The 17,940-nt window shown below is 63.5% G+C and overlaps 3 protein-coding genes across 6 annotated transcripts in view; 2 read left to right on the forward strand and 1 right to left on the reverse strand.

The window, feature by feature from the left end:
* LOC101625166 (uncharacterized protein C1orf167-like) overlaps nucleotides 1-3,274 on the forward strand; it is a 17,468-nt gene extending 14,194 nt beyond the window's left edge. Inside the window, 3 exon segments of the mRNA XM_012722074.1 lie at nucleotides 2,124-2,487; nucleotides 2,490-2,536; nucleotides 3,184-3,274. Coding sequence (XP_012577528.1) covers nucleotides 2,124-2,487; nucleotides 2,490-2,536; nucleotides 3,184-3,274 — 502 coding nt within the window.
* Nucleotides 3,275-4,864: 1,590 nt separating this feature from the next.
* Nucleotides 4,865-6,090, forward strand: LOC105853399. Of its 2 annotated transcripts, none has more exons than XM_012722369.1 (2): nucleotides 4,865-5,474; nucleotides 5,527-6,090. In XM_012722369.1, the coding sequence occupies exons 1-2, from the start codon at nucleotides 4,948-4,950 to the stop codon at nucleotides 5,933-5,935; spliced, it is 936 nt and encodes a 311-aa protein (XP_012577823.1). In that variant the 5' UTR covers nucleotides 4,865-4,947; the 3' UTR covers nucleotides 5,936-6,090. The 2 variants fall into 2 exon arrangements, with proteins under 2 accessions (XP_012577823.1, XP_012577824.1); XM_012722370.1 differs by having other exon boundaries at nucleotides 4,865-5,405; nucleotides 5,458-6,090.
* A 304-nt stretch (nucleotides 6,091-6,394) lies between these two features.
* Nucleotides 6,395-16,877, reverse strand: MTHFR (methylenetetrahydrofolate reductase (NAD(P)H)). Of its 3 annotated transcripts, none has more exons than XM_012722366.1 (12): nucleotides 16,697-16,877; nucleotides 16,242-16,487; nucleotides 15,004-15,242; nucleotides 14,146-14,256; nucleotides 11,887-12,080; nucleotides 10,941-11,191; nucleotides 10,652-10,786; nucleotides 10,258-10,438; nucleotides 9,867-10,049; nucleotides 8,758-8,859; nucleotides 8,029-8,148; nucleotides 6,395-7,785 (listed from the first exon to the last, which is right to left on the reverse strand). In XM_012722366.1, exons 1-12 carry the CDS (start codon nucleotides 16,804-16,806, stop codon nucleotides 7,564-7,566), a joined length of 2,094 nt encoding a protein of 697 aa, XP_012577820.1. In that variant the 5' UTR covers nucleotides 16,807-16,877; the 3' UTR covers nucleotides 6,395-7,563. The 3 variants fall into 3 exon arrangements, with proteins under 3 accessions (XP_012577820.1, XP_012577821.1, XP_012577822.1); XM_012722367.1 differs by having other exon boundaries at nucleotides 16,242-16,545; nucleotides 16,697-16,782; XM_012722368.1 differs by lacking the exons at nucleotides 6,395-7,785; nucleotides 8,029-8,148 and having other exon boundaries at nucleotides 8,783-9,071.
* Nucleotides 16,878-17,940: the final 1,063 nt, after the last annotated feature.

Genomic DNA, 17,940 nt, shown 5'->3' on the forward strand with positions numbered 1-17,940 from the left:
GGGAGAGGGGTTGATGCTGCTGGCAGAGTGAGTGGGGGCGGGGCCAGGACTCCGCGGGGGCGGGGCCAGCGGGTGGGAGACTCGGGTTGTTGCTGCTGGCAGAGTCCAGCGCTGGTGCCCGCTCCACACACCCGGGGGGCAGCACAGGACCCGGGGATGAGCCCCACTAGTAGTCTGGGTTCACGTCCCTGTGCTCTTGAACCAAACTGCTTAACCTCGGAGTCTGCGCCTACCCTTTTGTAAGGGGGTGACAGCAGTCCCCACCTCCAAGGGTGAGTGTGGGGACTCTGAGACAATACACACAAGCTCGGCTCGGCACCCACCACCCCTTCCTCCTCCTACTCACCATCACCCTCACCTGGTCTTCCAGAGTCACCGGGCTGCCCACCCCACCCAGAGACGAGGCGTCCTCAGAGTACAGCTAGTCAGGGAGGGCTTCCAGGAGGCGGAGAGGCGATGGCTCAGCAGATAGAGCAGTGGAGAGGGAGTGGGAGCAGCAGAAGGGCACGGTCTGGGGGCGGGTGGGGAGACTAGCTGGCCTGGCCTCTGCTGCTGCTCCCCAGAGCAGCCGGAAGAATGGGGGCGGGGAGCCCCGACAGGGGTCCTGTCCGACAGGGGTCCTGGCCTCCAGACAGAGCGCAGTTTTCTTTGCACTTCATTTGAACCCAGCTAAGGGTTCAAATCCCCGACACTCACTAGTTTCAAGCCGCACACGCTCAGTATCTCAGCGTCTGTGGGTCAGGGGAGGCTAGCTGCCGAGGCCCGTCTCCCCGGCCCGGTGGGCCTCACCCTGGGGACCCCTCCAGCCCTGTTGCCCTGTTACCCAGGAATGCTCTGATGCACCCCCACTTGCCAGCCCTCCTAGTTTTAAAAGAAAAGCTGGGCATTTCGATTTTTAGGTGCATCCACCTAATCCCTAAACATGGCCAAGAAATCCAAACCCACGCTGCGAGCTGGGTTAGCCGGGTCACGCAGGACACCGGTCATCAAGGCCTCCATCACACTGCTTGGGTGGCAGGCGGAGCCTGGCTGGGCAGAGCCCAGGGGTCCCTGGCGGGGCCCAGAGCAAGGCCGGGTGAGCGCCCGTGACTGCAGCGGCTCTCTGGCCGCAGGGCAGCAGCTTTGCGTGACAAGTACCAGAGGTGGGAGCATGGCCACCTCCAGAGCCGGCGGAGGGCCCTGCTCTGGGGCTGGCGGCAGGCCGCGGTGCGCCGGAGACTCACGGTGGTCAGGCTGGAGCCACGTCCCGTCCCGTGCCGAGGTGCATGGACCTGATGGCAGTGGGGGCAGGTCCTTCCCACCCCCGGAGGAGCGGGGGCGGACCCGGGGGCTGGGTGGCCTCTGCTAAGCCGCCCTGGGGAAACGGGCCTGGGGACCCCAGCCTGGACCCAGAGCCGCCGCCACGCCCTGCCCTTTCCTTGTCTGCTGGGCTGGGGCGGTGCGGGAGAACAAGCCCCAAACCCACACTGCACCCCGCAGCCCCCAGGGCGCCACCTCCAGCCCTGTGGCTTCAGAGGGTCCAGTCCAGAGGGCACTCCACCCCTCCCACCATGCGTGGTGTCTGAGGAATCAGAGTGGGGACTTGTGAGACTCTCCAGAGATGACCTTAGAGCAGCTGTTAGCGTTCATTAATGCAGAGCGAAAGCAGGGCCAGGTGAAGCTCCTTCCCGCCCGGTCACAAGTCTGCACATGTCCCCAGTGTCCCCATGGGGCCAGCGAACCGGTGATTGACTGTTGTGCTTTATTTTTGGCATCTGAACAGAACTTTCTGAGCCCCTGGGGTGTGGGGCAGTCTCCCCCTTACCGGCCTCCTGGCCTGTGAGGGGAGGGCAGGGTGTGGTCTCCCCCTGGGGCGCTGGACTCCACCCCACTGGCCCTCGGTTCCCTAGTCCTGAAGGCAGCGTCTGACCCCACCCCACAGGAGTCTGTATGCACCCCCCAGCCCTAAATGACAGTCGGTGCTCTCGCCTGGTGCGCTGGGTGGATGCAGTTAAGGCTCCGGGCCTGCTGTGTGCAAACTCACGTGCACCTGTGGTGCTTGGTGTGGCTTCTGCGGGTGCGCTTTGCATAAATTCAGCTGGCTGTGGGACCCAGCGGGGCCCTCTCCTGCTTCTGTTTTGCAGCTGTTTACAGGCCTGGTCTGGGCGTATGAGAGTCAGAGGGGTTCTTGGGGCCAAGCATGGCGCTTTCCAGGATGGTTTGGAGACAAGGCCCCCTGGGGTCACCTTTGCCACGCAGGGAGCCCGAGGGGCTGCTGCAGCCGGAGCACAGGAGTGGCGTGTGGCCCAGGCCTCCGTCGCTCTCTGGAGGAGCTGTGCGCGAGAGTGCCGGGCTGACAGGCAGCTGCGCAGGGCCTGGGCCCAGCAGGCCTTTGTCGCATGGCGAGTGGCCTTGGGCCAGCACTGAGAGGCCCGCCAGCGGGCAGAAGAGCAAGCTCAGGCCCAGGCCAGGGTGGCCCTGTGCTGGGGGCTGTGGGTGCAGGAGGCTCGCAGTGCCGGCTCAGCCGAGCCCACGCTGCCCGGAGGCTGAGCGCAAGGTGGGTGCCCATGGCCAGAGGGCAGCGCCCCACCGTATTTCCACTTGGGGCCCCAAGCCTGTGTTGGGCGGTGGTGGGGGGAGGGTACTGGGTGCCGGTGGTGGTAGGGAGAGGTGGTCCTGGTGTCTGCCCAGCTCGGCCCTTTCTGGCTGTGCGAGACATCCGCAGGTGCGTCTCAGCTACAGGATAATAGGCCTGCCCTCGGGGTCAGCGCTAACACCTGCAGGTCTGGGCTGGGCTCAGGGAAAGGCAGACCCCAGCAGGCGCTCCATAACCCTTATGAAGCAGAGCACGGGGGCAGCCCAGGCGCCTGCCCTCTCCGGCCCTTAAGCAGTGGGCTTGCCTGCAGTGTGAGGTTCTGCTGCCCTCCATGTCCACTTCACCGTGACATGGAGGGGGATGAAGGGAGGAGAAGGGGCCTGGGCCTCTGCCAGGCTGGGAGGGCGCCCTGCAGGGCTGGGAGTCCCTGGTCTGCACTGCAGGTGTGTGTGCTCCGCCCTCTCCCCCAGGGTCCTACAGGCCTGGGCTCAGGCAGCAGCCCGGGGTGGTCTCCTGCGAGCTCCCTCGCCCAGTTCCAGCAGGCTGGGCCTGGGCGCCTCCCGCGGACTCACTGGGCCCAGTGGCGGACCGCACTGCTCACGTCACAGCTGGAACGTGGGGCTGAAGTCCAGAAGGCCAGCACTGCCCACCCCGGGCCCTGGCCCAGGCCGGACAGCAGAGAGCAGCAACCGGCTCTGACAGACACCCCAGCCCCGTGGAAGCAGGTGAGGGTGGGCCCAGGTGGGGTGGGGGGTCTAAAGTGGCCCCAGACCACTGGAGGACCAGCTCGTTTCAGCCCCTGGAGGGAAGGGTGAATGCTTTCGGGGGGCCGGGCGGCCCTGCAGACAGTGCCCTTACCCAGTTCTCAGACAACCCCCCACCCAGAAGACAGCCAGCTCCAGGTCTGGACCCCGCTGAGCGCGTGGGTGGGGAGTGCCCGGCCCAGGCAGGGGCAGTGCAGGCAGGACCCGGGGCCACGCCCCGCTAGGGAGTCAACACCTAAGCTGGGGCCCAGGCGCAGCCTCAGACCAGACAGGTTCCCGGGGCAGTAGTGATCCCTCAAGTCACTTTTTTATTATTGGAGAAGTGAAACAAGCTCACTAGAGAAACATCAGGAAACACCAGTGACAAGAATTTCCTTCCCAATTCCTAATCGCCAGCCCCTCTCCACCCACAGCAGTGAGTTCTGACGCCAGCGAATGGTGACAAGAACTTGATGGCCAGCAGGAGGACAGAGGCCTCTAGGAAAGCCAGGCGTGGGTGACCCCAGCGGCCCGTGGATGTGTGTCCCTGAGGGACACATAGCCCAGTTCCTGGCAGGACGCACGGTGTCCCTAAAGATGACCTGAATGCAGGAACACACTTTCTAACACACTTAGAAAGTCTAAGAAAAAAGACCAAAGTACATTTGTAATGGAGCGGAAAGGACGGGCTCTGGTTACGCGCAGCGAGCACTGCAGATAGGGCAAGACGAGGGCAAGGGCACATTCGGGGATCCTGAGGTGTTCCACGCCTCGATCCGAGGCACGATTTTTGTGTTCAGAGTAGGATTGCTGACCTCTCCCATCCACTCCTGGTAGCCAAGGCTGGAGAAACTGAGAGCAACAGAGGAGGGGCTGGGCTGGCCACTACCGCCACCCCCAGTCCCCTCCTCTCTGAACAGCCTCAGCGGGCAGCCCACCCCCCTCAGGGCACTCGGCCCCTGCCAGAGGAGCTGGGAGCTGCGGCCAGGCCGCGCCGAGGCGGCAGAAGGGGGCTTCCGCAGGGACGCCGCTGGCCAGCTCCAGGCTGTACCTGGCACAGGTAGCCACTGTGCCCACCCCTCGGCTTGGCCTCCAGCCACGTGGCGGGTGGGGACCCGCAGCGGTGGCCGCAGTACTCCGGGCCCCTTCTCAGCCGCCTCTGGAGCTCGGGCTCAGCTGGGTCCCAGAGCTCCAGCCTGGTGCTCCTCGCTGCTGTTCCCCCAGACCCACACTGCAGCCCAGGGGCCGGGACCCCTGCCGCCCCGGCCGGCCCAGCACCACAGCCTCCGAGCGCAGAGGGAGTGGAGAGGAAAGTCCCCGGCACAGCGTAAGGACACCCTGCTGTTGGGCCAGGGCCAGGGGGTCCCTGGCCAGCTCAGGGCTGGAAACCACCTTGGAGCTGTTCCAAGAACGTAGAGATTTTGTTGCCCCATCTATTTCCTTTCATCAACGGCAGCCATCTTGAGAAAGCCGGGGCATTTTCTCATGCCCCAGCCGCTACTTCTCTTTGGGCAGTAGTCCAGGGCGGGGAGGTGAGGGGGGACAGTGCTTTTGTTGTCTGCCCCTCGTCATGCATCACTGTGACCTGCGGGCAGCCCAGGGGGTGCTCCGCACTCCTCTCCTGAGCCCATGCCTGAACCTCTCCCGACGGCTCCCCTCTCCAGGCGACTCGCTGCCTCCCCTGCGGCATGTCTCCCCGCTCTGGCTGCAGAGGCGGTGGCCGACAGGCACCAGCTGGGCCTGGGGCTGGACGCTGGCAGAGGGGGATGTGCCCCAGAGAAGGCAGCTGGGGTAGGAGCAGCTGTGTGCCCACAGGCGCGGGAGGGGCGGGCGGCCCTGCAGTGGCCCCCTGGCTGGCGCTTGCCGGTGCGGGAGCGCAGGCAGGGGCGAGGCTCAGAGGGGTCAGGTGTGGTCCCAAGCAGCAGGGCCTCTGCCCGCAGGAGGAAGTACCTGCAGCGCTGGCATCTCGAGGCTCTGCTCCACTGGCACCAGGCTGCCCAGCAGGCCCGCCGTCCGGCCAGGACGTGGCGGGGCTGGGTGGACGCTTGGGGCGCAGAGCAGCTGGCTCAGATGCTGGTGACAGGGGGGTGCCCGGTGCTTTCAGGCAACGCTATCTTGTTCCTTCTCAGTCACAGGGGGGTGCCCGGTGCTTTCAGGCAACGCCATCTTGTTCCTTCTCAGTCACAGGGGGGTGCCTGGTGCTTTCAGGCAACGCCGTCTTGTTCCTTCTCAGTCCCAGCCCAGAGAGGTCAGACTAGAGCCGGGCCTGAAGCCCAGGACAGACCCAGGCCGCGGCCTTCACACCCGCGGTGACAGCCTCCCCATGGGGCCGAGGGGCGGGGGCGGCGGGCCAGGCCGAGGCTCCCAACGCCTGTCCCCACAGCTCCGGGAGTGGCAGCTGAGGTGGGTCTGGAGAGCGTGGCGGCGGCGGGTCCTGCAGCTGAGGGTGGCTCAGCAACTCCAGCGGCAACAAGGTGGCTGGCTGCTCCCCCAGGTCGCGCCGGGACTCTGCCCCCGCTCCCCGCAGCGCCCAGCAGCTCTCCAGAACGGGTCACCCCTGGCCGTTTCTGAGCCGGGGTCTGCCTTCTGCGGGCAGGGAGGCAGGTCAGTTCGCTGAGACAAGAACTCGGATTCTGAAGCCTGTGGTGTGGCCGGCGGCCAAGTAGTCAGGGGAGCGGGGTTGGCCTCGGCACGCTGCCACCCCCACCGGCCGCGGGGCACAGCGCCCTGGTCTCCGCCAGCCCACCCTGACCGCTGCACTGAGCATCGCCACCCCTCACGGACTCGGCTCGTTGTGAATCGCGCGTCTGGCCCGGGCAGGGCCTCCTGCCTGGGTGGGGGAAGGCAGCTGTTCCCCTGGGAACACAGGCCTGGGCACGGGCCCCGCGCTCGGTGCAGACACGGCGAGCCCCACAGCCGCTCCTTCGCCCACCCTCGCTCCAGGCCTTTGAGAAGTGGCGTCAGAGCCTGGCAGCCGGGGCCCCAGGAAAGGTGCTGCCGCAGCAGGAGAGCCCGGAGCAGGCCGGACGCCCGGAGCCCCGGGAGCAGGCTGGCGCAGGGCCCGGCTGTGCGGTGACTTACTGCCCTGAAAGAGCAGCGGAATGGAACTGGCCTCCCTGGAAAGGCCCTGTCACCCTGCCCCTGGGCCCTGCCCACCAGGACATGCAAGCTGTTAGCCACAGGGCACTGATCCCACAGCCAGGCCCTGCAGGACAATAAAATGCCTGTTTTAGTTCTAGCTGCTTTTCTTGCTGTCTCTGTTCAAGGCTGACCCTTGGCCCTGGCCAGCTGGCCTGGGAAGGAAGGCACAGGACACGCCAGCCTCTGCCGTCTGCCAGGCTGCTCTCTGGGCCTCCACCCCACCCCTGTCCTTCCTGCTGAGCCTGCAAGACAGGAGCAGGGCCAGCCCGTGTGTGGCTGCCTGTCCCCACCCTGGGCAGCGGGGCCTGAGGCTGCCCCCTGGGGAGCAGTGCCAGGCACACAGCTTTGGAGAGGGGTGGACAGAGGGGAGACGGCACGTAGCACTTCAAAAAGCCAGGAAGAAACAAGCCTGCTTGGGCGAACCCCATCTTCGCCCTTGCTGGGAACGGCAGGGCGCCCCTGTGGCCAGGGGAGGAGGGGCAGCCAGGCTCCCTGTGGCCCATACGGGGCACTGGCTCTCGAGTCCCAGGACTACAGACACCGTGTCAGAAAGCAGCACTGTGGAAAGACGAAAACTGCGCTGTCAGGTAGCGGCAGTGGCGTCTCAGCCCCAGGCCGTCCAGGGGCACCGGTCTGCCCCTTCTAGCAAGTGGGTCATGCCCGGCGGCCAGTGTCCTGGAGGCGGAGGGGCCACAGCCCCTTCGCTGTCTCTTCTGAAGGCCTCGGTGCTGGCCACCCGCCCTCACTGCTGCTCCTATGCAGGCCTGAGAGCAAGGTCACTGGCCGTTCCTTCCGGCGGGCTCCGGGGCTGTGCTAGGCGCTCAGTCAGCACTAACCAGTCTCCTCCCCTTCTCAGCGAGGAGGCAGTTCTGCCTGCACAGACCTCTGCAGGTCTCCCCACAAGGAGACTCCAGACAGTCCAGAGGGCACCAGGCGCCTCTGGGCCCGCTGGGTCGGGCCGGAGCCCAGAGCCTCGCCGTCGCTGGCTCCATCGTCCTCTGGGGGTGGAGGCCCGGGCTTGGGGAGGAAGGACGAGGCAGGGGTCCTCGAGACCCAGGCCTGGTGAGGAGGAAGGTGGGACCCAGTGGCTTCCAGGCAGGGATGTCAGGGTGCAGCCTCTGGCCCTCGCTGGCCCGGGGCCGACCGCTTGAGCAGCTCAAACGCGTCTTCTACCACCTGCCACAGGCAGGTGTCCAGCGGGAACTCATTGTCCACCAAGTTGACCAGGAAGTAGTTGTCGTGGATGCACTGGATGATCATGCGGGACGGGGACTCCTCCTCGTACAGCTTGCCCCACTGCTCCACCCACAGGGCGAAGGCCTCGTCCTGCAGACGGTGGGCGTGCACACCAGCACACGAGGCAGTTACCAGGGCTGCAGGGCCCCTGTCGCTGCCCCACAGGACATTTCCAGGAATAGAATGAGGCCACTGCCAGTGCCACCTCCCACCCCACCCCCAGCCCAGAATAAACATGATGAGTCACAGTCAGGCACAGCCAGGAAGACCGAGGCCTGGGCCCCAGCAGCGCTGCCCGGCCAAGGCCCTTCTGGGGGGCAGGGCAAGCCGTACCTTCCAGAACATGAAGCTGACAGGGTCCACCACGGTGGGCTGGATGATCTCTCGTCCAGGGAAGATGCCCCAAGTGACAGCGTTGGGCTGCAGCTCCGGGGCATTGGTGATGTTTTCGCCCTGAGGAGGGTGGGTGGGGTAGGAGCGGGCTGGGTAAGACCACCTCTCCTCGCTTGGGGCTCGCCACCTGCTCTCCCAGCTCTGCAGCCTCTGCCGAGCCCCGGGGGGCTGTCCTGGCCCTTGCCTGCCCCCTCGCCCCCTCCCAGCCATGCTCTAGCCTCACAGAGCCTCTGCCCCGGTCTCCTCCGCCCCACTGTCCACACAGCGGTCCCCGTGCCCTGAAACACGGAGTCAAGTCACTCCACTGCTGACGCGCTGCTGCCCTCAGGGAAAAAGCCGATTCCCGGCGGGGGTTAGTGGAGGCCTGAGGACGCCCTCAGCAGTGGCCCGAGGCCAGGCCTGCCCCTGCTCTTTCCCGGGTGCTTCTCACCCCGTCCTTGAGGATTCAGGCCATGCAGGACGCTTCTGTCCCTGACCTCCAGGTTCGCCGTCCCGCTCTGGGGTGCCGGCGTCCTGTTCCGAGCCGGTGTGACTGCCCACGCTGGCTCGCGGTCACTCTCTGGCGGTCTCCCCCTCGAGCGGGGAGCTCTGAGCCTGGGGCCTGGCTGTGGGTCTGCCTCGAGCCCTCCTGGCTGAGTGTGGCCGCTGTCTGGCCCCGGAGCTGCCCACCTTCACGTCCACGATGTGGTAGTTCACCCGGAGCTCGTACTTCTTCAGCACCTGCAGCAGCGCCGCCACGGTCTCGCGGGAAGTGAAGAACTCCAGGTAGGCCTGCGGGGGAGTCAGGCGCCCGCCATAGCGGCAACCCCAAGTCCTTGCCAGATGCCCCCTCTGTGCTGCCCATGTGCGTGCCAGCACCACCAGTCAGGCGCTGGTCCTCCAGACCCGTGTGCTGCATGCCAAGACGCAGGGCACCTCCGGATGGATCGTGAATTGTGGAGCTGCACGGGCCTGGGTCTGCACAGGCCTGGGTCTGCACGGGTCTGGGTGTACATGGGTCTGGGTCTGCAGGGGCCTGGGTCTGCAGGGGTCTGGGTCTGCAGGGGTCTGGGTCTGCAGGGGTCTGGGTCTGCAGGGGCCTGGGTCTGCACGGGCCTGAGTATACACGGGTCTGGGTCTGCAGGGGCCTGGGTCTGCAGGGGCCTGGGTCTGCAGGGGCCTGCAAAGGCCAGGGAGGGCTCCATGGAGAAGGCCTCACAGCACCGTGGGGAAGGCCAGTCTAGAGCTGAGGGGCAGGTGGGAGGCACATGTCCCTCCCCACTTGCTGGACAGTAACAGCTACAGGGGCAAGGGGTGGGGGTCATTTTGGAGGGCTGTTCAAGCACCAACCTTCTCTCTGGAATTATGCTGGGTGGATTTCGGCTCACCAGCTATGACCCTCCCGGCCCCATTTTACAGACGAGGGGACTAAGCTCAGCGAAGGTGGGCACCCGGGCGGCACTGACGGCGAAGAGCCAGCTGGTGCCCAGACCAGGCCTTTCCAGCCCCAGAGCCCGTGGGCGCACGCTTGAACATCACGCTGCCTCCGGGGGCCCTGGGACAAGGTGTCTGAAGCACGGTGAGCAAAGCTCCACCCGGTGAAAGCTTCCTCTGTCCTTCCCATGTGACGCGCTGAGCACTGTCGCGTTCCCCCCAGAAGGGGATGTGGTGTCTCCCCATTTTCCAGGAGGCCAGCCTGCCCAGCTCTGTCCGCCCACTCGGATCCATGGAGGCTCAGAACAACGAGCCTCATCGCCTGGCGCGGCCCAGGAGGGGTGGCCCTGTGTGCTCGGCGGTACCTTCTGGAAGACGTAGCCCCCGCTGGGGCCCCAGCCCACCACAGGGTCGGAGGACGGCTTCCCGTTGATGCGGGGCTGCGAGTTGATGGTGAGGATGCCCTGCCGGTTCACCCGCAGCAGCTGCTCCCTCAGCAGGCCCGTCTCCGCCGCCAAGGGCTCGTCACTCCAGGGCAGGCAGGTCACCTGGGGACAGGTGGGCCAGGCTGGGGCGACCCTCCTCTCGGCTGGTCTCTGCCTCCCAGGGCCTGCCAAAGTCCCAGGTGGGGCCGCACGGGCCTGGGTCTGCCCTTTCCATTTGGGGGGGGCGGGGTCATGTGCAGACACAGAAGGGTGAGGCTGGGCCACGGAGAGACAGAGTGGGGTGTCACCAGGGCCCCCCCACAGCACTCACCTTGTAGCCATTCCGGTTTGGCTCTCCCGAGAGGTAGTGGGCGAAGACTTCAAAGACACTCTCTTCGCTGGTCAGCTCCTCCCCCCACATCTTGAGCAGCTCTTCCCTGGGGGACTTGCTCTTCAGGTAGAAAAGGTAGTAGTCCTTCAGCTCCCCAAAGGCTGGGGAGGACGAATTGCCCCTGGTGGAGGAGGCGCCCACAGGTCAGCCAGCGTCCACTCCCAACCTCGGGTTCCAGAAGCAGGACCACTGCCCCACATGCCCGGGCGACGCGTGAAGGGCCATCCGTGCACCTTGTGCCTCCTCGCCCAGGCGCTCGGGCAGAAGCACGCAACAGGCTGCCGCCCTCCGCCCAGGAAATGGAATTCGTTTGCGGGGGACCCGCAGGGCTCACCAGCGGCCATTGGGGAACTCATCCCACTCCTGGGTGCGGTAAATGTAGCTCTTTGGTCTGGAAGCCCAGAAGATGGGGCGGACATCTTCCTCCCGGCGCTTGGGGTGGGCACTGACAGCCCAAGGCAGGGGGCGCCTGGGCGAGAGGGGGAAGGGGCAGCGCTGAGCCGCGTTCCGCAGTCCGAAGCCCAAGCGTACCGCTGGCCGCGTCACAGACAGCCCTCAGGCCCGGGGTGGCCAGCACAGCTCGGCCTGCCCAGTCTGTGACTTTGGACCTTGCGTGGCCTCACCTGGGGTCCTCTTTCCACAGGCCCAGGCGCTTCAGCACCTCGGTGGTGGCCACCTCACGGTTGAGGGTGTAGAAGTGGAGGCCAGGCACCAGGCCACTGGCCAGGAGCTCCTGGCACAGGCTTACAGCCTGCTCGATGCCATAGTTGCGGATGGCAGCATCGTTGTCTTTGATGGGCTCGATCACGTCCTTGATCTGCTGTGGCACCTCCAGCTTGGACAGCTTCACAAGCTGCCGCAGGGAGTGGTAGCCCTGTGGGGACGCGAGGGGTGTGGGTGCCCCGCCCACCCGCCCCTCCCTGAAGGCCCATCTCCTGCCCTTCCCCACTAGGCCGCCTGATACGGCACAGCCCGGCCCGGAAAGGCCAGCCGGAAAGGCCAGCCGGAAAGGCCAGCCGTCTGGTTCGAGAGCGGCTGCCGTGTCTGCTCCTGCCACGCCCCCAGGGGGACAGCAGCTGCTTTCCTGCCATCAGTCTGAGGCAGCCCTTTGGCCCTCCCCTCCCCGATATATTTATTGAAAACCAGGTGGCCAGCTAACCCAGGGGTCCCCCAGCCTCACTCATCATCAGAATCCCCAGCAAAACTGAAGAAGTCACACACAAACCCCTAGGCCCAGCGCCAGAGAACCCTACAGGATGGGATCTAAAGACGGATTTCTTGAAAACATGTATCAAGTGATTCTGATGAAACCATGCTGGGAAACACCGATTTGACTGAAACTTCCTTTTAGTGACGCTTGCCCGTGAGCCCAAGTGCAAGCCCCACCGACAGAGAGTTGCTATTGTGGGGAGAGGGCAGCACGAGCGGCCACCACAATGGGCGGCAGGACGCCAGGTCTCGTGGGAAGTCTCAAGAAGCATCAGAAAAGAACTTGACCTTGAACCTGGCGCTTCACCCCAACGGTGAGCCAGGGCAAGGAGGGAGCCCCAGCCATCCTGGAACCCTCACCTGGATGGGAAAGATTCCGGGGAGGATGGGGCAGGTGATGCCTATCTCGGCGCAGGCCTTAACAAAGCGGAAGAACGTGTCCGCCTCAAAGAAAAGCTGGGTGATGATGAAGTCAGCTCCTGCGGACACCTTCTCCTTCAAGTACTTCAGGTCGGCCTCAAAGCTCCCTGCGTCGGGGTGGCCTTTGGGGTAACCTGCCAATAGGGATGACAAGAGGGAGAGGGTGGCTTCACCTGCTCAGGTGAGTGAGAACAGGGAACAGGGGTCTCTGCCTCAGGCTTCAGACTTGTGCTTTCCAAGAGCACAGCGTGGACAGGCCTCACGGTGAGAGGCTGGGCTCACCGCCGCCCCCTCGGCCCCCTGGTGGGCCACCTCGGTGACAGCTGGCTTACAGCCACCCTCCCAAGGGAAGGGGTGAATAACGCAAAAGCCCCACGCTGTCCCGCCTCATGGCCCTGGCACCTCGCCAGGTAAATCCGGCTCCCTCTAGGTCACGGACAAGACAGCAGGCCACATGCAGCACTGGCCTGACTCCAGGCACTGGACTGGTCTCAAGAGTGCAAAGGTAGAAACTATGTTACAGAAGGAAGAAAGCGGAGGTGATTAGCTTGAAGGAAAGAATGAAGAAGACGGGGTAACTACTGTTCCAGGGATCAAAGATTCATCTTGGAGTCTGGGTGGCTTCCGCGGCAGGACCAGAGTGAGGCTCAGGTTGATGGCTCCCGGGCCGTGAAGTGCTGGGCTGCTGGGATGCCGGGAGCTGGGGCTGCCAAAGACGCTGAATTCTGGGCCTGGGAGGCAGGCCCAGATGTCCTCCAGACGCCCCGCTTTCCTAACTGACCGAAACAGCACTCTCCTCCTGGCCTGCACAGGAAGACAGGCCGGGGGCCTGCCAGCAGAGCAGACTGCTGCGTCTGGGCCCGAGTCCAGGGCTGGCCCCACGGTAGCAAGGACGCAGGCCTATGACCCAGCCTGTTGGGCAGGCAAGCTGTTTGCCTGTGATAAGGGTTTTGCTCTTAAGAAACCCTTGAGTCATCAAAAATGGATATGAAAAGATTTTTTTTTCTTGCCAGCAGGCATTTGCAAAGCAGAGGCCTTAGTAGCGCAGACCGCCACAGCAGCCCAGCCTCACGCTCACCTCCTACTGGGTCTGGCTCAGCTTACTGCTCTGTCAAGGCCAGCTGCGCTTTCTAGTCCCATGATCCTCTTTCCCACCCACCTCCAGGCCCACTTCCCTAATCGACCAAAACAGCCCCAGCAAAGCACCGGGGCACGTGGCGACTTAAGCTCACGGCTCTGCTGGCTTCCTCTCCTGACCAGAGGGGCCCACTGCACACACCCGCTGACCAGCTGCCTGGGGCCCGTGCGAGCTATGGTGCCTGCCAGCACCCATCCTGCCCCTGACTCATATGGTGGCCTGCGCTCAGCCACCTTGACGCAGAATGAACAGACATGGGCGTGGGGGCCTGGGCCTGAGCCCTGAGCCACCCCCACACAGTCCTTTCCTCGAAGTCACACGGCTTAACCTTTATGTTCACATCACGTTGAAATACGGCTCCACAACACCACATATTTAATATAAAAATGACGCAGTTTTCTTTGAAATATTTGAGAAAAAACCGTCATGCTGAGATAATGTGACAAAGGACTGTTCCTGCACACACAAGCCGCTTCCCCACAGCCGAGGCCTCCTTGGAGCGTCTGGGCCCAGCCCCTAAGATGGGGCACCTGCCCTGTCCATTCCTCGCCAGTGAGGACTTGGAGGGGAAGCGACGTGATTCCTGAGAACCAAGATGGACACTGAGACGTCTGCTGGCGGAAGCGCTGACCCGGGGCAGGGACACGTGTGGAAGGCAACGTTTCCGGTGTGCCGGCCTAGGCAGGGAGCGGATGTGGAGTGGGACAGAGATGTGTCCCAGAGGGACAGGTGGCCCCAGAGAACGAGGGGGCGTGGTTTCCACAGCTCCCTGACTCCATACCCAGTGGCCCAAGGCCGTCCAGGGTCCAGGCCGGGTTCTGAGGTACCCTGCCTCCTGGAATCTTAATCCCCTCTTTTGTTTCAAGAAAGAGGACAAGGACTGGAAGCAGACAGTGACAGACACGAGTGAGGGTGCTGCTGGAGTCTCCTCTGCACCTCCCTGGCTTGAGGGGCGCAGGCCCTGGCACGCTGGGACCTGATAGGTGACCGGTGGGCTCTGTGCCGCTCTGAGGGTCCCATCCCTTCCCACCTCCACACACTGGGACACTCCAGCCACTCACCTGCCACACAGATGTCAAAGTAGTCGCCAAACTCGCTTCGGATGTGCTTCACCAAGTCCACGGCGAAGTTGAAGCCTCCCTCCTCCTCTTCCCAGTGGTCACCAACGGGGTCTGCAGGGTTGGCGGTCAGTCACCAGGAAACCCCATTTCCAGTAGTCTTTCCGCTCGTCTCCCCGACCCCTGCACCCAGGACTGAGTGTTCCTGGAAGGCAGCGCCTCCGCATTACTGAAACGGTGTCTCCCCTTTCTAGCAGAGTACTTGGAAAACTGCGGGAGGACAGAGGCCAGCCTGCCACCGTTTCCGAGGGCTGACCGCAGGTGCTGTGCGGGGGGAGCGGCCTCGCTCCCACGCCATCTGTTCTGGTGTCTCCCAACCCTGAGCCTGCTCTCCAGCCTCTTGAGCTTTTGCCTCCCAGGAAAACCTCCTACCCCTCTCAGGTGAGAAGCGGCCGTGCGGCGGGAGCACGAGGCCCTAAGTCCCACACTCAGGTGGCCCGATGACCAGCACCAGGGGCATAAGCAGCTACTCTCACTCCCAGGCCACGGGCCAGCGCTGCACTCACTGACCAGGCCAAGAGCGGGCGCTGCCAGCGATTGATGAAGCCGTGCTAGCCAGGACGGGAGTGACCAGACCCTGGCTGCGACCCTCACTGAGCGCCTAAGTGGAGGTCAAGAGGTCCAGGCGCAGCTCCCCTGTGCAGAGCCCACGGTCCTCACGACCCACAACGCCTGCTGATGCCACTGGCCTGGAGAGCGCCCTGAGAGTGCTCGGCACGGGCCCAGAGAAAGGGAAAAGATCACCCCAGACACAGAAGAGGCTTGGGCAGGCGACACCCCAGGGGAGTGCTGGCTGCGTACCTCCCCTCAGTGCCAGGATGTTCTTCAGGCCCAGCCGCCTGGCCTTGCGCAGGTAGCCCGTGATCTGCGCCCGGCTCTGGCGGCAGCAGGTCATGTGCAGGACGGTCTCCAGGCCGCAGTAGTTGACAGCGGTGCTGGCGATCGTCATGGAGGAGGTTTCCTTGTCTGAGCCAGGGTCCCCTGCGGGGTGCCAGGTCACATCTACGAAGAGGGGGCCTCCTGCCCCCATCTGGTCAAACCTGTAAGGAATTTCTTTCTGGTGAGGGCTCCTAGGAGCACACTGCCCTTCACCCCTTCCCTTGGGGCCCGGGAGACAGAAGCAGCAGATACAGGTTGGAAGCAGTGTGACCTGTGTCCTGGCTTTGCTACTTATAAGCTGTGTGACCCTGGGGAAACGGCTTCATCTGTCTGGGCCTCAGTTTCCACATTTCTGACATGTGGCAGTGAACAGTGCGGGCTTCACAGTAACACTGAGAACATCCCATCGGGGCCCCCCCAGCTCTCAGGACAGTGCAGGCGCTCTCTGACGGCCGCCAGTGTGGGCTGCCATGACCACACTGTCACTGTGGAGATGATATGTCACATTTCGTATCGTGGGTGTGTGAGGACATCTGGATGGTCAAGCGTTCCAGAAACTCTGAGGGGCAAGCAGAGGCTCAGTCTAGGACAGAAAAAAGGGGTCAGCAGATAACCCTTCTCATGCTGCCACCCAGGCCACAAGCCTGGAACCACTTGAGGGCCCGGGCCGTGGGCACACACGCCCGTGCTACCAGCTATGATGCGGTGCCGCCCCAAAACTTTGTGCCTTTAAATTTCAGGCCCGTGGGAGTGACACATGAGAAGCACAAACAGCAGAAGGCATAATCTTGGAAAAGGAACTGCCGTCCACAAAGCGCTAACGTCACGCAGTCGGCATTTCCAGTTTTCAAGAGGCACAATGCAAATTCCTAACTTGCTGAAAATGTTCCCTAAGCTGCTGCTCTGACTCCCCAGACTTCTGGCCCAGCCCCAGGTCCTGCCAGAGGACACAGTGGGAGAGTCCACCTTTTATTTTACTCCACGGAAGAGCCTAAAAGTTCCAGCTGTGGGGGGACATGCAGGAGCCCCTGGCTCTGCCTTCCCACCCCCTCTGGAGCCTCTTCTGAAGGTCAAAGTGCAACAGGCTGAGGCTCCCCTCCCCCAGGGTGCCACCCGCAGCCCCCTCCAGCCCAGCGACTCCTGCCACTTCAGCAGTTTACCTTGAGATGAGGTTGACAGCTCCCTGAGCCGTCCGAGGAGGGAAGAATTCTAGGGAAAACCACTTGTCGCCAGATTCCATCCGCCGCTTCATCTTCTCCCGGAGTCTCTCGTGCCGCTCGGGGTCCAGGCCTGGTGTGGAACATCTGGAACTCTCCTTGGAGGTCTCACCGCCACTGCTGCTGCCCTCTGAAAGGGGGCCGGGGCCAACTCCGCCTCCAGGCTCGCTCACCATGGCTGAGCTCCTGCTGCGTGCGGGTGGGAGGCAGCGGCATCAGGGGCAGGTCAAGTGAGAGGCCGCATCTCCTGGCGGGAAGAAGGCCTGTCAGTGACAGTGCCCCCGCCAGGGGCCTCGCTACCGCTCTGCACTGCTCACTCAAAGCCAGGCCAAGCCACTGCCTGGCTGCTAAGACAGCCCCCACCCGGCACAGCCCCGCAGCCTCCTGGCCATAGCTACCTGATGGAGGGTGGCACAGAGAACCTCCCGCTGCCAGCCTTGGAGACACGCATTCCTAGGGTGGGGCAGTGGTGACCTGCTGGGAGGACCTTGGGTTTTGGGTGGTCCATGTCAGCAGCTTACACCCAGAGTGGATGGGGAGGAAACATAGCAACCTTCCCAGCGGGAGTATCCGACTGGGCCTGGGCGGAGCTGTGACAAAGGAAGAGACTTGGCCTGAGCAGGGGCCGGCTCAGGGGCGGGGGCAAGGCTTCCAGGCCAGAGCGAGGGTGTGGCTCTCGTGGAAGGCAAAAGGAAGGAGGGAGAGGCGGGCGCCAGCGCAGGGCTGGTGGAGACAAGGGCAGCGAGCCGTGCGGGCTCACTGGATCCCTCTCCAAAACAGGAATAGCTCCTCTGCCCCGGCCCTGTCTGGAACATCTCCTGTTACTCCTCGGACAGTTTGCTATCAGCGTGGAAGGGGTGGGGACCAGACAAAGCGGCCAGAGAGCTCCTGAGTTCATGAGTTACTCCAAAAAAGACCCGTGTGGTGGATTAGGGTTTGACCTTGGTTGGATTCCAAGAGTGGCCAGACCCGAGGCAGGTGAGAGCACGAATGCAGTCCAACTCAGCACAAAGGCTGCCCGATCCTGCCCAGTAGGGGCTCTCCTCCATGTGATCACAGGGACTGCAGCTACCACATCCAAATCCCTGAGCCACAGAAACCACAGCAGCGAACGGGGCCTGGGGTCATTTGGCAGTTTGATGGGGGAAGACAGATAAGTAACTTAAAAACCAGACATGACTCTTGCACAGCTCTGTGCACACACACGGTCGTGAGAGTCTGGTGTGTTGTGACGTGCAGCATTAGAGGGACAGTGAGGACAAGGTCATCCCTGTCAGGGACTGTCCACAGCTAGGTGGGTCCTATGAGAAAATCGTGAATCCACTGCACCTCTCCCCAGAAACAACACAGGGACACACACTTGGGCTCACCCAAGGAGTCATGGCAGACTAGGTCACTTGTGCCAACGCTTCTGGGGGGGTACACATTTTGATTCTGAGCTAAAACTCCAGTTTCTCAGCAGGGATGGCCATAGGGAGTGAGAGAAGGGACAGTGTAGACATCAGCCTGGCTGGCCTTTCTGTGACCTGGGCGGGGGGGGGGGCGCGGCCAGAAGCCCCAGCAAAGGGTCTCTCACTTGTTTCATGAAGACACTGTATACCCAACTTTCATGTGCCACTATTTGTCCATGATGAGTTGGGGA

This window comes from Condylura cristata, unplaced genomic scaffold, assembly GCF_000260355.1.
Source record: "Condylura cristata isolate star-nosed mole 26May11 unplaced genomic scaffold, ConCri1.0 scaffold00008, whole genome shotgun sequence".
NCBI lineage: Eukaryota > Metazoa > Chordata > Mammalia > Eulipotyphla > Talpidae > Condylura > Condylura cristata.

Bases quoted from the DNA above. Each gene is read 5' to 3' on its own strand.
- LOC105853399 (XM_012722369.1), top strand. From the start codon at position 4,948: ATGCCTGAACCTCTCCCGACGGCTCCCCTCTCCAGGCGACTCGCTGCC. The intron at 5,475-5,526 runs GCAACGCCATCT...TGGTGCTTTCAG, and splicing joins GGGGTGCCCGGTGCTTTCAG to GCAACGCCGTCTTGTTCCTT.
- MTHFR (XM_012722366.1), bottom strand. From the start codon at position 16,806: ATGGACCACCCAAAACCCAAGGTCCTCCCAGCAGGTCACCACTGCCCC. The intron at 10,439-10,651 runs GTGAGCCCTGCG...CTCCTCCACCAG, and splicing joins GAGTTCCCCAATGGCCGCTG to GGGCAATTCGTCCTCCCCAG. The intron at 10,050-10,257 runs GTGAGTGCTGTG...ACCTGTCCCCAG, and splicing joins CAAACCGGAATGGCTACAAG to GTGACCTGCCTGCCCTGGAG.